Raw genomic sequence first — 15,394 nt, 5'->3', positions numbered from 1 at the left:
TTCTGGCCCACTTTCACAAATAACTCAAATAACACAAGTCAATTAAACCTCTGTCCACAAGAATCACGAGAGTTTTATGACTTGCACATCTGCTGCATTGATCCAGCAAACCATCACACATCAGCAGCAAGGTCCCTCAAGTTGCTGCAAATGACAGCAACACCTCATCTCTCTGCTCCTTCTCTCTTCCCTCTCGAGGACTTCACCTTAATTGTCTGAATATTTCTCAAAGCCTCTGTTTCACTGTTACGATTGCAGACTGACCTTTTCTCAAACAGCTTCCCTGGGAAATATACCTGATCCATGCAGAACTCTGTGCACTCGACTGACAACCTCACATCTGACGATGGCATTTAGACTCAATCTGGAGTCTGCTTCCCTCAAGAATTTCGGTCAATTTGAAAGATAAACATCTATGAATTTGACAGTTTTATCAGATCTGTCATAAGTCGCATCAGTCTGTTGCTCTATGCGCTGTTGAGCCAAGTTGACCTCTGCACCTTTTCAGCAGGTTGCAGTGATGATGCAGCATTTTGGATGGTGGAGGGGGAGAGCGGCTACGTTGTCTGGCTCCCCCACTGTTAAATGTCATTCAGTACTGGCCTGAGATGAAAGGTCAGGACTGCAAAAAGATCACATCAAGAGTTTCTAACATAAACTATAATGGCAGTGTTTTAATTTGTTTTAGTGCATGAAAATGACAAGGAAATGAGGGCTGTGATGGATGGACTCTCCTCCTTTGAGTGTGTATGAATAGTCAACCAGGCAGCTGAAAATTGTTTGATTTTGACTAATGATGATCTCCACAGCTGTCAATCTAAACTCAAACAAGCAGCAGGTTCTTATGCAGACGAACACACACACACACTGGATCAGTTGAGTTCAGGGACCAACTGTGTACCTGTTATGTCTCAAATTAATCATGTCCTTTGCAACATTAAACACCAGAATCAAAGACTTTGTTTGTCTCACTGAGATTCAAATGCAAAGGTTCACAGCAAAAGAAAATCATTCATACTTTTTTAATTACATCAAAGAAGTAATTATCATGCTGTTGGTAAACCTGTGATTATTTTCCACATATTACATCACTCTTTAAACTAAATATATTAGACATAATTATTTGATGGGAACTTTTACCTGACAGAATTACACAAAATAGATATATTTGCATGAAAAGTCAAATCCATGCTATTTCCACATAAAAATAAATGATAAATGAAGTGATGTTTGATGATGAGAAATCTGTGGCACCATTTCTTAAACCAACTTAACATTTCTCAAGCTCCCATATTTTTTTGTAACCACTGCATCACCTTTTTTGTGACAACAGAATGCAAAAGCAAAAGCCAGCCACATATATTTACCTTAAAGTTAATGGCTCCCCATAGACACCAAGAACTAACAACAGCACTAATCTAATGCTCACTAATCCACAAGCATTAAGATCTGAACAAAAAGGAAGCCATGGCTCAACTAGGTTCTGTGCTGCTGTTCAGTGAGTGCCATCCATACATTTATGGATACATTTATCCTGTTCAGGGTCACGGGGGGGGGGGGGGGGGGGGGGGGCTGGAGCCTATCCAAGCTGCATTCGGGCAAGAGGTGGGGTTCAACCTGGATGGGTCGCCAGTCCACCGCAAGACCAACACATATAGTCAGACAACCATTCGCTCTCTCTCACAGCCATGCCTACGGTCAGTTCAGAATATCTGATTAACCCAGTCCCCTCTTGCATGTCTGTAGACTGTGGGAGGAAGCTGGAGTACCAGGAGAGAACCCACGCAGGCACAGGGGAGAACATGGAGACTCATCACAGAAAGACCCCGTGCCCAAGCTGGAGCTCGAACCTGGAACCTTCTTGCTGTGAGTGCTAACCACTGCACCACCGTGCCGCACCCTGCACTGGTTAATCCGTCAATAAGTTCATCTTGACAGAAATATTATCATGTAGAGTCCCATCTTTTACATCCAGTAATTTTTGGTAAGATAGATGTGCATCGACTACTGATACAGGTAGAGGTGTTGAACTTTTACACAAAGGTACAAATATGTGGTAACATGAATAATTAATGTAGTGATGCACTTCCCAAGCTTTTCTATAAATTTTTATACTCAAGGTGACAACTTTGACTGCTATTTATGCAGCCAACTTACTTGATCACAAGGAGTTTTGGCTACCTATGCACCTCTGATGGCTCTTTTCTATGCTGCATAACTGCCCTAAGAGCATAAAAAAGAAGCAAACACAAAACTGTTTCTTTGCTTGTGTGACACCAAATACCATTTATTAGGGCTTTACAAAGACTACAAAATCCTCCAGATGAGTTAAATCACTGTCTCTGTCTATTTACATGATATGTTACATACAAATGTACAAAATATAAAACATTTAAGGACAAATGTTTCACCAAAAAACAAGAAAACTTTCTCTCAAACCAGAGTAAATGCTATGGTTTTCAACTGAGATGTAACTGCAGGTGCAGGTGAGTCATCAACACTATGGTGTACACTGTTAACGGTGTCCAGGCTCTGCTTGCTGGGCTATTGTGGGAGATCTAAGGTTCAGTTTTGATACATGGGTGTATGTCTAGGTAAGGAACAACGTGGAACTGCCCCTTAGCATGCAAGTACACAGCCTTGCAAACAGGAGGCTGCCAGGAATATGTGCAAACCAGTGGAGGCTTGGCTGCAGAGACGAGTGAAGCCGAACACAGGTAGGATTGTAAATTACGATTGTCCTGAGGTTGTGACAATGTGACGTCTTGGTCTCTAAAGGGCATTCACTGACCAGTAGCACCTGTTGGTAAATGTATACAGTACGGTGTCAGGTCAGCTTTGGCGCCTCAGACAGCTAGCAAGCCTGACGTAATGGTACGTTCTGGTTGTAGTGTCCGGAGAGGAAGTGCTTCTTATGACAGAGAGGGTTCAGAGAATACTTCTTGTTCTGTTTGTGTTTTCTGTGAATTAAAAAAAAGGGTCTTACTGTACACCGTGCGCCTCCTGCATAGGCAAAACATCCAACCACCACAAGACACACACCTGTTTCTGACAGTGTGTTGAGTTTTTGCATTTTTTTCTCTCTCTCTGTTTTCAAAGTACAATAATTTACTCGGCGGGTTAAGCATATTGTAACATCAACAGGGCGAATGCATCTTTGATTCACTGTGCAAGACTTAAGTATTTACAACCCAACCCAACCTCAAGTGTGCAAAACCAACCCACTCATTAAACAAAGAGAGGACAATCAAAATTCAAAATGGCTTCCGTCCAATATACGCATACATAAAGGTAAAGATCTCTTCTCAATGCATCCCCTTTAAAAAGCTCGAAACATGCTCATCAGGCTAGAAAAACCCAAACAGTTTGGTTGTGCTCCTGTAGGTTCAAGTGAGCCCAGCTCAACTGGGCCAAAAACAACTGAAAAATATCCCACCCATCTCTAAATGTTTGTACAATATTGGTTAATTCAAATACAGCGTGTACTCCAACTGTCAGAAACAAGAAAGGGAGATTCAGAGAACGACAAAGAGGCTGTTTTCCCAAAGACAAACAGCCTCTTTGAGGTTGCAGGAAGCTGAGCACCATCATCATCCAACATCTTCTCACTACAGTCAGCCAACGGGAGCAGGAGATGCCTCCCAAATGTTTGCTCATTTAAGGCAGTGAGAAAGCACCAATATCATTGTTCCCTTGTTCAAGTGCCGTTGAGACACTTGATTCACATGGATGTCAGATGGGAGCAGATGCTGAACGAGACTTCCTGACATTGGAGAGTTGTGTCACTTAATAGGCAGCTTGCATCAATCAGTTCAATATTACTGATAGTTTGGTGATTGATCAAAGAGTCTGTGCTGTCACTGTCTGAGCTGCTTGATAGGAAACGTCAGCAGGGTTGTTTGCACTGTTCCATAATGGCCAACAGAGGGTGCTGCGTGCTCTGCTCATTGTGCATTCAGAGCTAAAGCCTAACAATAGGCTTCATTATTTCAAGAAAAACTTAATCCATGGTCAGTGTGTGCGCGTGCGCACATGTGTGTGTGTGTGTGTGTGTGCATTTGGCAGTAAATCAATGGGAAACATTGGCACTTATCCATTTTTCTTCACAGTAGCAATGATGACACACAGACAATGCACAAGCATTGTGCTCATTGTCAGCATGCAGGGCAGAGGGGAGCGTCTTGGTGCCGCCCAACACTGAGGAGGTTCAGGCAAGTGGGAGACCGGCACCACAAGATTTAACTGTACACCATAACTGCGTGTCTCAGTATGCTATGAAATGATTGTAGCTAGTGCCTTCACGGAGGTGCTGTCAGTAACGACCAGCAAATGAAAAAACACCCGAGAAGATGAAATAGCAGTAAACAATTGGCCCAAATGGTTTTCATTAGCCCTCTTATTATAAATGCTAACATGAGAGGAGCTAGTTAGCTGGACTTTGACTGTATCAGAAGTTAGTGAAACACAAGATCAATTTGATAAATCTGCAGTGACACTAATTGGTATGTAAACAGCTGACCAGAGCTAAGCACCTCCAGTATGACCTGCAGACCTCTACGGGAGTCTGAAGCAGGATTGTTGGTCACATCGGGGCCTTGAACCAATTGCGTTAATGGGAGCACCTCCTCCTGCTGCCACTTGAAGTGCATTTTTATGAGTTTTTTGTGTGAGAAGCACCTTTGTAAACAAGGAGACATAAACAACAGAACCCACCCCCCCATTGTAAACATCTGAAGATATTACTGGGATTGAACAAAAATAAAACATATTTTCATGATGTTAAACTTTCTTTTTTTATGACACTGAACTCTTTGGAAGGCAACTTCAGAGTCGGCGCCCCGTGTGTACATATATGAAAAGTTCTATTCTAAAATGTTACAGATCCATTAAACATCTGTAATTATATTCATTGGAATACTGAGGAGGAAAATTGGCTTCTGCCCTTTAAAATGCAGGATAATTTCATTTAATATTGCACCACTCTTTTGTACAATGAGGCGTGTTTCTAATGGACGGTTTAATATTTTGCATAATAAAACTTTTCATATATCATACAACTATACACGACAGGGGTGTCTGGTAGTGATGGAGGTTCAATGCTTCCAGGGGTTCCAGGGTCTCAAGTCTCATAGCGCTGACTCTAGAGAGGAGTCCAGCTGATCGTCATGGTGACTGGTGCTGTCGCTGTCGCAGCTCTGCGTGCTAGAGTAGTTAGCTGCTTCCTGCAGCCTGAGCAGCATGTTCATCTGCAAACACAGCAAAACACAAATTAACAACAGATTGTCGACGTAAAACTAAATACATACAGTGTTAAGTGTTAAAGTACTTTATATTTCCAGCTCTTGGGCCCACTAGCACAAAATTAAAAAAACAGATGCACTTTAAATTTCAGGGCTACGGAGATATGAACAGCACTGAGCCTGTCTTTGTTAACTATCCAACCATCTTTTTGATGAAAAGTAATGCACCATTTCATTCAGGAAATATGCTTATAGTCCATCCTAATTTGATCCAGACAAGAATAGAGATACCCTCATCACCTCTACATGCATTAAGACGAACAGAGACGGTAATCCACTTTGGTCATATCTCTCAGTTTCTTTTCTCCAACATAACAAACCTCTACGATAACAGCACGAATCACATCAGTTGTGTGTCTTGTGCCTCCCTCACCAGTGGGTCTCCCTCTGTGTCACTCTGGGACACCTGCTTGGATGAGGCTCCCTCCTTGGACGAGCTGTAACCATCATATCCCACATCTTCAGGCCTCAGCTGGAGCAGCGACTGGCCTTCCTGCTGCAGCGAGGCAGCGTTCCATGGATAGGTGTCATTCACCCACTTGGATGGATCCTCCCATGCTGCTCTTTTACCGTATAGCTGCAGTGTGGTATGAAAAGAGGACACTCCTGGTCAACTTGATTTTTCATTTCATAGATAACTGCTGTGTTCAGGAGCTGTTTGAGTTTGAATTAAGCTATCAAATGGATCCCTCACAATCAAAATGACTTCTAGATCACATGTGCAGAGACAATGATGGTGCACCCAAAATCATCTTCCAATTTTATTCACACATCGGGAATTGTGTGAGGTTTTATCAAGAGAGAGAGAGAGAGAGAGATGATCATCCTCATCCTCATCATCACAACTTCATTAATTGTCTCACAGCATATAAGCACATGTACAACACACTTTTATGTGTATGTAATCATTTTATGGTTTTTATTTTTATTTTGAGAAACTAAAATGAAAATTTCGTTATTCACATGCTAAAACAATGCTAGAATTTAATAAGCTCTCCTGTCAGTGTTTTGGGTCAAGCAATGATTTTTTTCAACCAATAAGGCAAACACTTGCAGCCCTTACCTGAAGTCCCTCCCTGACAGCCTCAAGTAGGTATGGCACCAGTGAGTAGTTCCACAAGTCAGTGAACCAGACTCGAGAGCCCTCCACATCCATGGGACAAGACAGGAAGAGACGGGGCCCTGAGGTGACAAAGAGCTCAGATGATGAGTGTTTACAGCAAAAATATGCACATAAACATCCATGATGCACAAGTGTGGAAGCACATGAACTAGAAGTACTGCATTGCAGTTCATTGCCTCAGCTATGTGTGTTTGTCACAGTTACCCTTGACAGCCAAAATCTCTTCAGATCATTCTTGAGTCCCAGTGGATATTTGTGCTTGAAGAAATTCCCTCAAGGCATTCCTGTTTCTCGTATTAACAAGATTGGTATGTACACATGGATAACCTGAGAACATCATGCTTCTGGCCAAAAAAGAGTTCCAATTACAACGGAGACTATTCATAAAGCAATGCTCAATGACTCAAAATTTTCAGCTATTAATGAATATTATCATTGTTATTTAGTCTAAAACACAAACACAGCATGAAGAGCATCTTTCATAGTGTGTGTGTGTGTGTGTGTGTGTGTGTGTGTGTGTGTGTGTGTGTGTGTGAGTGAGTGTGTGTGTGTGCGTGTGTGTGCGCGTGCATGTACCTATGGTGACATCAGAGGAGCTGTGGGCCTCCAGGAAGCCATTGAGGTGCTGCCATGTTTTGGGGATCCAGTCAATGATCTTTATCAGGTCATTGCTGCGCATGTTTTTATTGATCTCCGTCTCTATCAGCTTCCGCCGCAGGAAACGGCCCAGGAACCCTTTGACTGGCTCAGTGTGGTTGGTGCACAGCACCCACCTATGACCAGACAGATGATCGATGCCATGTTAAAAGCAATGGAGGCTGATAAAGCTCCTCACTGTTCTGTTACATTTATCATCAAAGCATCTCATGTTGAGTTTCTTCACTTTATTATGATGATCCACTTTCAATTCAGCTTTAAAATTACTGGGACTAGACTAAGATGCTCTGTGCTCTCATAACGTCTGTACATAATGCAAACAATACAAACATTCTGTTGCAGTTAAAGTGCCGTCACAAACCTGAAATTGTGGTGTAGTTCAAGGTTTGGAGAGGAGGAGACTCCCTGGTTCATAGTCCCAATGACATATGGGCTACAAGAGAGAAGGTCAACAAGATCCATAATTAACCAGGGCATAATATTAATCATCCAATGTATTTCTACCTGCCTTTCATTTCTTGAACACATGGTGTATGTTCTAAATTATCAATACCAATCACTGACTGCCAGCTCACGGAGCCACACATTATCAGTAACTTCCCACCAAATGTTTTGTGGAGCTGTAACCAACAATGAACCATCCCAGCCCGCAAGAAAGAAAGAGTTCCCACTCACCATTTGTGGTACTTGCAGTTGAGGAAGCCATTAAATATGTCGCTGAGTGAGCTAATGTGGTGGAGATTGTCCAAAATGACCACAGTGGGGAGCTCTGTGTCTGTTTCGTCAGAATTACACTGCTCTGCCAGGTTGGACAAGTACTGACGCAGGTCCTGGAGGAGGAAACAGACATGAGGATGCCACATTTAGAGCATGTAGAGCTTGAAATGTAAGTTTTATATATACAAATGTACACAGAATAATATAACCTGAGCTGTGATGTTAAACTGTGGTTATAAAAACTGAAGCCAAGAAGAAATGAAAAATGTAGTAGTTTTCTGTAAATGAGCACTTCCTATCTCTGCACAATTTTGCTGGATAAGAACAAAAAGGTGAAATCATTCGGCCTTTCACTGTTCTTAACGTGACCAAAAGCAGAAACTGGAGAAGCATTTCACTCTGGGTTTTTTTGAATGTTGCTTCATCTTCCTAATGCTCAAGGATGATCAGAATCAGAGGAAAGTCTCAGCTTGTTCCTTAAAGCTAATGTGAACCTTTATTCCTCAATGTCAAGCTATACTGCTCTACTGCATTCAATAACCATCCAGGGAAAGATGCAGTTAGAGAGAGAGAGAGAGAGAGAGAGAGAGAGAGAGAGAGAGAGAGAGAGAGAGAGAGAGAGAGAAAGAGAGAGAGATTAGTAGAAAACAAATGCAACCAAGCATATCAGAAGATCAGTAAACAGGTGTATGGTAGATTATATTGGTAAAATTGATAGTAGTTGGCTTCTTTTATTACATGTGCTGCAAGAAATACCTATCTGAGGGCAGAGCTCTTGTCACACAGCAGTTATATAATGCAGGTGGTCACCTGAAGAGCCTAAGCAGAGCAGAAGGGTGCAAACAATCTTGATGACTGTACGTCTGCCTTGCCTGTGTCTAAAGGGCTCTTTAGTAGGGCATACCTGGCTCCACCCCTTCCACCGCCAGTTTAGACCCGAGACCGATCTCCATGTTCGCCCGTAAAATATACAGTTAAGTCTTAAGTATTTAAAATCATAAAGGATGACTTTTTGGGGGTTTATCTTACAAATTACTTTGTGACAAAAGGCACTACATTGTATACATCAGAAAGCAATATTTTCCAGTTAAAATACATACACCACACACCAAAATATAACGGTACAAAACTCCAATCAACAGACAATACTCCAAATCTCTGCTCCATCTACCTTGCTGGAATTCTGGTCCACGTTGAAACTGGCAACATTGTGCTCTGTCACCTCCAGCCCCATTTGGTAAATGAGGAACTCAGCCAGCTTGGCAGCCAGGAAGGACTTGCCGGTGCCACTGGGCCCTGAGAGGATGATACGTCGATGCTCCATCAACAGGTTGAGGTACCGCTGGATGATGGGTTTTGGAATGAGTGTGTCAAACACTAGGCTGTCTATACTGTTCTCCCTCACACCTGGATAGAGGAGGAAGAACAAGATGAGAGAGGACAAAGGAATGAAGGAAAACACTGGAGCAGAAGAGCAAACATTCAATAAACTACTGATGAACAAAAACACTGCTTGAGAGCCAATATTGTACACCAGCGCGAATCCTGAAATAGAAACTCCATGTTCCCTTCTGTCATACCTTTGACGTTGACCTTGATGACGTTGTTGTCGCCCACCAGGTAGCCGCAGGGCAGCAGCTCAGGCACTTCGGAGGCGTGGGAGCGAACCACCTCACCCATTGTGTAGCAGACGATGCTGTCTGTGCTCAGACCAAGACTGGTGAGAGGATCCACCCGAAATACATACTCCTGCATGGTGAGGAGGGAGGGATTAAATTACTGCACAGCTCCACACAATTAAAGTGGGATTCCACCATGTTGAGTTGACTGTGTCTTAAATCTTCCATGAACATATTCGTGTTTCATGCTGCAATTGATATAACCTTAGCACATAGATGAGCTCCAGGGACAATCTTGTGGAAATTGGGTTTATTTATAAACCTAAATGGAATGAAGCCACTGCTTCACCTCTGATTTAGGATTCTAAAAATCTGACCTGCGACTTTGAGTCATCGTCTGTTTACCTTAAAGAGGCGTCGGATAACCCCATCTAGGACATCCCACTTAGTCTTCCCACTCACACCTATAGATCCAATCAGATACTCCTGGCTTTGTGCACCCTGTAGAATAGCAGATGAATCAAAATATAATATTAAAGCAGTTTTGGCTGTTAGAAAATACAAAATAATGTGAGATCATCCCTCACTAACCTTGGTTTTATTTGGCCCACTGCGAATGGTTACTACTATTCGCACACTCCGGCCTTCTTTGCGCAGATTGCCCTCATAGCTATCATCCAGCAGGATATCTGAAAGCAAAACTTCCTTTTAACAAACTCCTTGACTAATTCTAAACAATATTTGCATGTTGCTGATAATATGGCAATTGCTGAAAACTGACAGACTCCAAGATAAAAGATAATGAATGGGTCTCTTTCATGTGATTATAGTTATTAAACATTACATTTTATCAACGCTTTTCATGCTCAGCGCAAAAAAAATGTAATGTAGGTTGATTTGTGAGGAAGGTAGAGACAGAATGTTAGAAGAGCTGTTTGTTATAATATTGAATGGGCAGATATCAATTCCAGGATTTGGGACGAAACCATGTAGAGAAAAGACACAGAAAAAGAACTTATGATGTTAATTATCAATCTTACAATATATGAGAAGAAATAAAAATGAAAACTTCAGCATGAATCATAAAGTTTAAACCACCGAATAGAAATCTGCTAGTCAGCCAGTCAAATGTCTGCACTCCATTCATCGAGACAGTGTGATTTTTGAATTTGACAACGGCAACGAATTTGACATCAAAATCCATGTAACTCATCAGCAGCTTTTACCTCTGTTTCTGTGCGCCTAGCAACTGGCTGCTAAGCTCGACATTCAGCTCTGTTTTGGTCACATGCTTCGGGGGGGGGGGGGGTGGAGGGGTTCCAAGCTCTTTCAGTGCTGATTGATTTTCCATTATTGCCTTTTAATCGAACTTTTGTACATCAATGAACTCTGAACTCGAAGCTTTCAGCACATTTCCACTGATGAGAACATGCATACCACAACAAAGGGGTGTTCAAATGGACTCCTCGTTAACATGTTAAACGCAACTCCATTAGAAGGCAACATTGATTCAGCATCCTAGCTGTCAGCTGGACAAGTAGACTCCAGTTGTTTTTTAGACCTGACTTAATATAATGCAATTGCTAGCAATGACAGCGAATTAAAAATAAAAAGCTCAGTACATTTTGTTTTTTGTGACCTCTGACAACAAGTCCCTGCCAAACAACTAACAACTCCCATTTTAAGTTCCCCATCATTCTCTTGTCCTGGTCTCCATTTTGGAGAGGGAAATGGCTACTTTGTATGCAGCTGGCCTCTCTTTGCTGAAGGCTCTGTGTTGGGGTGATAAGGGCCCGTTGGCCCACTCGTCTTCTCACGCGTCACTGCTCTCAGCTCATCCCTTCATCAATTAACGAGGGCCCAGGTCCTCGGAGGAAAGAAGCGCCTTCTATGTTAATTACAGGACATGTGAGAGGGTCAAACTCTTTCACTGCTCAAACAGAGCAGGCTGGGAGATATTTTCAGCCTGTTCATGTTTGTGTGTATGGGGGGGGGGGGGGGGGGGGCTGCCACAGACAGCAGCTATTTCATCATTTCATGTAGCTTCTCAAGATCAGTTCTCTACACAGATGCAATTCTCTCATATTCATTGAGGCACATTTGAAGGGTGCTCCAATTTAATTCCGCAGACAAAAAAGTGTCATTACAGAACAGAGAGAGTCCTCAGGATTAACAACATATGAATATGGCACATTAATGGTTAGCAGTATTACACCCTGACTTTATTTAAATACCCCGTCTTTCAGAGCTACAATTACCACCTGTTGTTGCCTCAATACAGAAAAATGTTTTTACAGATAATTATGATTTAAACCAGTGTATGACCATCAAATTCAAATAATCTCATCCTGGTATCCAAATGGACTTTTGTCCTTTCCCTTCAAAATACTATAAACATCTCATTTCCAAATTTTGTTGAACTCTCAGTCCTGATTGACCAGTCAAGACTTTTTGACTCATATTATTTTTGTTTCAAATATCTTAAGTCCATTTCCCTTCTCTTGGTGCTCAAAACAGGCTGCAGGCTGATAACACTGACCTACACATGCACTTCAGATGGGCAGTGTGCAGACACCAGTGCTGACACTGAACTGACCTGACATTATGGTGTCGGTAATGTTGAGGTTATTGAGAGACAGCCCCAAGGACTGACGTGAGGAGGAGGAGGATGTGCTGGAGGTCTCGGAGGGCGGTCGGGCCGTCTTGACAGGAGTGGCCGTTGGTGTGGCATTACCGCTGGACTTGAGGCGATCATTCTCCGCTTTTAAAGTCTCAATCTCATTCTGGTCATTGAGAAAAGGATGAAAATGTGGAGGAATTCTAAAAAAATAACTTTGTAACTTTCATTTTTAGCCAGAGAAGAAAAGATCCAAATATAATCAGAGGGTAAAAGTGGGCTGAGTTGAAAACAAACCACTGCCTTTAAATGGATTGGATAGATTCTGACTGGCAGCTTTGTTCAACAAATCCTTCTGAAAGTTATGCCAACGACATCATTCACCACCATCACTATAATGGTGTGGACCCTGCCATGTACTATAAAAAGGATATACTTATAGTTGTCATTCATGGTGTTTACACCAACAGATTAAAGGGAAGTCCATGAAAACTTCATCGAAGTTGAGTGATTCAGAAAAATAAGTAATGCAAGGCTTGCTCACAATCATAGCAGGCTAGAACAGACATAATAGAAAATAGAAACGGCCCTCAAAGATTTTGGTAACAGTGACAGTAACAAGCCTTTCAAACAGCAAACGGTCATTTATCCACATTCAAGCTGGCGGCTGTTGTTATTCTGAATCAGTATTATTGGAATTAAGGTCTGTAAGTGGCTTTTTGATCTTCAAGGCTCTCTTTGTAGTGAAGGTTAAGTCCCAGATAAGGAGCCTTACATGATCCGCAGATCTGACGGGAGACTACAGAGAAGGCAAGCCATGGAGTTCCATTTAGCTGAAACCTTTATGGTGATACATGATATTCTTTGAATGTGGGTTTCTTTTAAGAATATGAAATGATGCAGATGTTATCCTTTTTTTTTGCACTACATCAATAGGAATCAAATTATTAAATAACAAATATTTATTTGCCACTTTTTATTCAGCTAGATGGACAATTAAACAATGCCATTCCACCCCCATGGATTGAGCTCTCCTTTTGAGCATGCTGTTCATTTATAATGACAAGTCAGCTATTAATTGCCAGTTTTGGAGTTGATGCAGTGTGCTGGATCATTGGGCTTTGCGATCGCCACAAAACTAGTTAGCAAACCAAAGCCCTTTGGTAAGACTTGACAAAATTAGTACATTACGAATGGTTAGATCCTACTGTGTTAAAGAGTGCTAAATAAGCATTACTTCAGCATAACTAATCATATGTTACTGCTGTTTGTGACCCGTCTTGAACTTAAATATATCAGATCTTGTATGTTCTAAGAATTTGTCATGATGGAGGAGGCCAAGAAGGGTGCGAAAGAACAGTTGATAGTTATTAAAAATTGTTTGTGTCTTAGGTTAGGTTCAATAGTCTACTTGAGTTCACTCAAAACGTCCATCAGATACTCATGCTTTCTTGCATTTAGCTGCTCCATGTAAGCTCACCTGCATGCGGTTCATGGCTTCCCGGATCTGATCCAGGTGGTGTGCAGAGCTCAGCGCTTCCAGGCGGATGTCTGTCAACTTGAGCTCCTTTTCCCTCAGCTCGTTCTTCAGCTGTAGGATGATCTCGGCCTCGGCTTCTGTGCATTCACACAACCTGCAACCGGGATCACACACACAGGGTGGAGGAGGGGGATCACGTCAAGGGTTGTACCAAAAAAACACACAAACATAATTTGGAGAGGAAATATATATGCTTCAAAGGAAACAAGACAGGTAAGGTTTGGAGACTGGTGGAAGGGAATCTGGAGTCATTGATGACAACTGCACAGACTGGTATAATGACAGGGTATAATGAAGGGGCATTTGAGACAGCGAATCCTTCCCATGTTCAATAATACATCTGGAAGAAAATGGTTTTCATCTAAGAACTCTCAAGGTCAAATATGTTTCAGTCCTACAAAACGCATAGCTAACACATTGAACAATTCAACCATGAATACAGAACCATAAACCATACCATAAACTGAAGATACACCATGAATGAAGGTGTTGGATTCCTGTTTCAGAGCTTGTGTGAGATGCTGTACCATCTTACTGAAAATGTCTGTCACACTAATGTAGTACACTGTATAATCTCATAAGCAGACACTTTAGCATGCTCTAACTGAAAGAAAAACAATCTTTATAAGTGGTATTAAACTCTCTAGCTACCCCACAAGACAACAGGTGTGCCCAGACTATACCTGCATGCTTCATTTGATGATTCGTTTTTCCCTTTGCTGTGACAACCAATTTGTTCTTGATTCAACTGAGTGTAACTTTTTATGAACCAAGAAATTAACATTTTTGACATGCCAGAGTTTTTATTGCGTTAAAGATGCAGAACAAAGTCACACCAGCACACCCACTGCACACACACTCCCTGGGAGCATTCCAGGTGCCTGTTACCGAGATCTGTGCTTGTAGACCACATGACCATTTTGCTTTTTCTTTGGCATCCAAATGGGGGAGGACTTGCTATCGCAAAGGCACTTGCTACAGCAGGCGGAGAGATGTTCAAGAAAAGGATGAACACAGAGGTCGGCGGAGAGATGAAAGAAAAGTGAGGCTTTACAGACATTTATGAAAATAAACCAAAAAATAACACAAAGAAAGACTAAGTTAAAAAAATGAACAAAGGAGCCAGGTGCGTACAGCATGAATGTGTTCGTATATGTGCAAGTATTGACATATGTGACAAGTGTTTGTTAAATGCAGTGATTGTTGCAGTTAAATGTAACATCTTACAAGATGACCATCGCTGATTAGTTAATTTTTACATTGTAGAATTACCTGAGAAAATAGCTTGTTGTTGTACCTCAGCCAGTCTTTGCACATGGTGGTTACATCGTGCAGAAGGCGCCTAGCTTGCTGTACTGCTCGGCATTGTTTTGTGCACAAATGAACACCACTTTTATGATTTTTGAAGCGTAAATACAATTGCTAGAACAAAGCTAGACCATGAATGCAGCTGTATTTTTTTGTATGATTATTAATGCTGGAGATGTCTGAAGTCACATTTAAGTACTTGTTAGCAACCACCATTTTTCAAGCCACATGAAGGTTTTGCTGTTCAAGAATGTGGTATTTACTGATGTATTTTATGCCACTGAACAAAATATTAAAATCTCTTAAGCTAGTGTGAACTACAAGACTTAATTCAGTCATTTCATTGTAAACTTAATAAAATTCAACTCACTTTGAGTTGAAGGAAGTAAACAATCAACAATACTAATTTATTATATATCTGCATTTTTCGGACTTATTCCTACGCCACTCTGTATCATGCAGTGTCCCCTTGACAACTCTTTATTAACAATCATGCTTGATTATGAGTAAACA

At 41.6% G+C, this 15,394-nt stretch overlaps 1 protein-coding gene across 8 annotated transcripts in view; it reads right to left on the bottom strand.

Annotated features, from left to right (window-relative positions):
- Positions 1-2,266: 2,266 nt before the first annotated feature.
- Positions 2,267-15,394, bottom strand: part of nav3 (neuron navigator 3) — a 198,400-nt gene continuing 185,272 nt past the window's right edge. For 7 of the 8 annotated variants that reach the window (XM_086200974.1, XM_086200975.1, XM_086200976.1 and 4 more), the window contains 12 exons: positions 13,514-13,667; positions 12,013-12,199; positions 10,008-10,105; positions 9,822-9,917; positions 9,378-9,546; positions 8,969-9,204; positions 7,756-7,910; positions 7,442-7,513; positions 7,000-7,196; positions 6,364-6,482; positions 5,674-5,877; positions 2,267-5,246 (listed from right to left, as the gene is read on the bottom strand). In XM_086200974.1, coding sequence (XP_086057100.1) covers positions 5,127-5,246; positions 5,674-5,877; positions 6,364-6,482; positions 7,000-7,196; positions 7,442-7,513; positions 7,756-7,910; positions 8,969-9,204; positions 9,378-9,546; positions 9,822-9,917; positions 10,008-10,105; positions 12,013-12,199; positions 13,514-13,667 — 1,807 coding nt within the window. In that variant the 3' untranslated portion in view covers positions 2,267-5,126. Of the gene's footprint in view, positions 5,247-5,673; positions 5,878-6,363; positions 6,483-6,999; positions 7,197-7,441; positions 7,514-7,755; positions 7,911-8,968; positions 9,205-9,377; positions 9,547-9,821; positions 9,918-10,007; positions 10,106-12,012; positions 12,200-13,513; positions 13,668-14,461; positions 14,549-15,394 lie in introns of all 8 variants that reach the window. The other variant, XM_086200982.1, reaches the window with a different exon arrangement.

The sequence above is a fragment of the Aulostomus chinensis genome, chromosome 4 (genome assembly GCF_037954235.1).
Source record: "Aulostomus chinensis isolate RoL2024-O1b breed Wild chromosome 4, RoL_Achi_v1.0, whole genome shotgun sequence".
Classification (NCBI taxonomy): Eukaryota; Metazoa; Chordata; class Actinopteri; order Syngnathiformes; family Aulostomidae; genus Aulostomus; species Aulostomus chinensis.
Note: the sequence above shows the minus strand (reverse complement) of the source record. Positions and strands in the feature narration are given on the sequence as shown.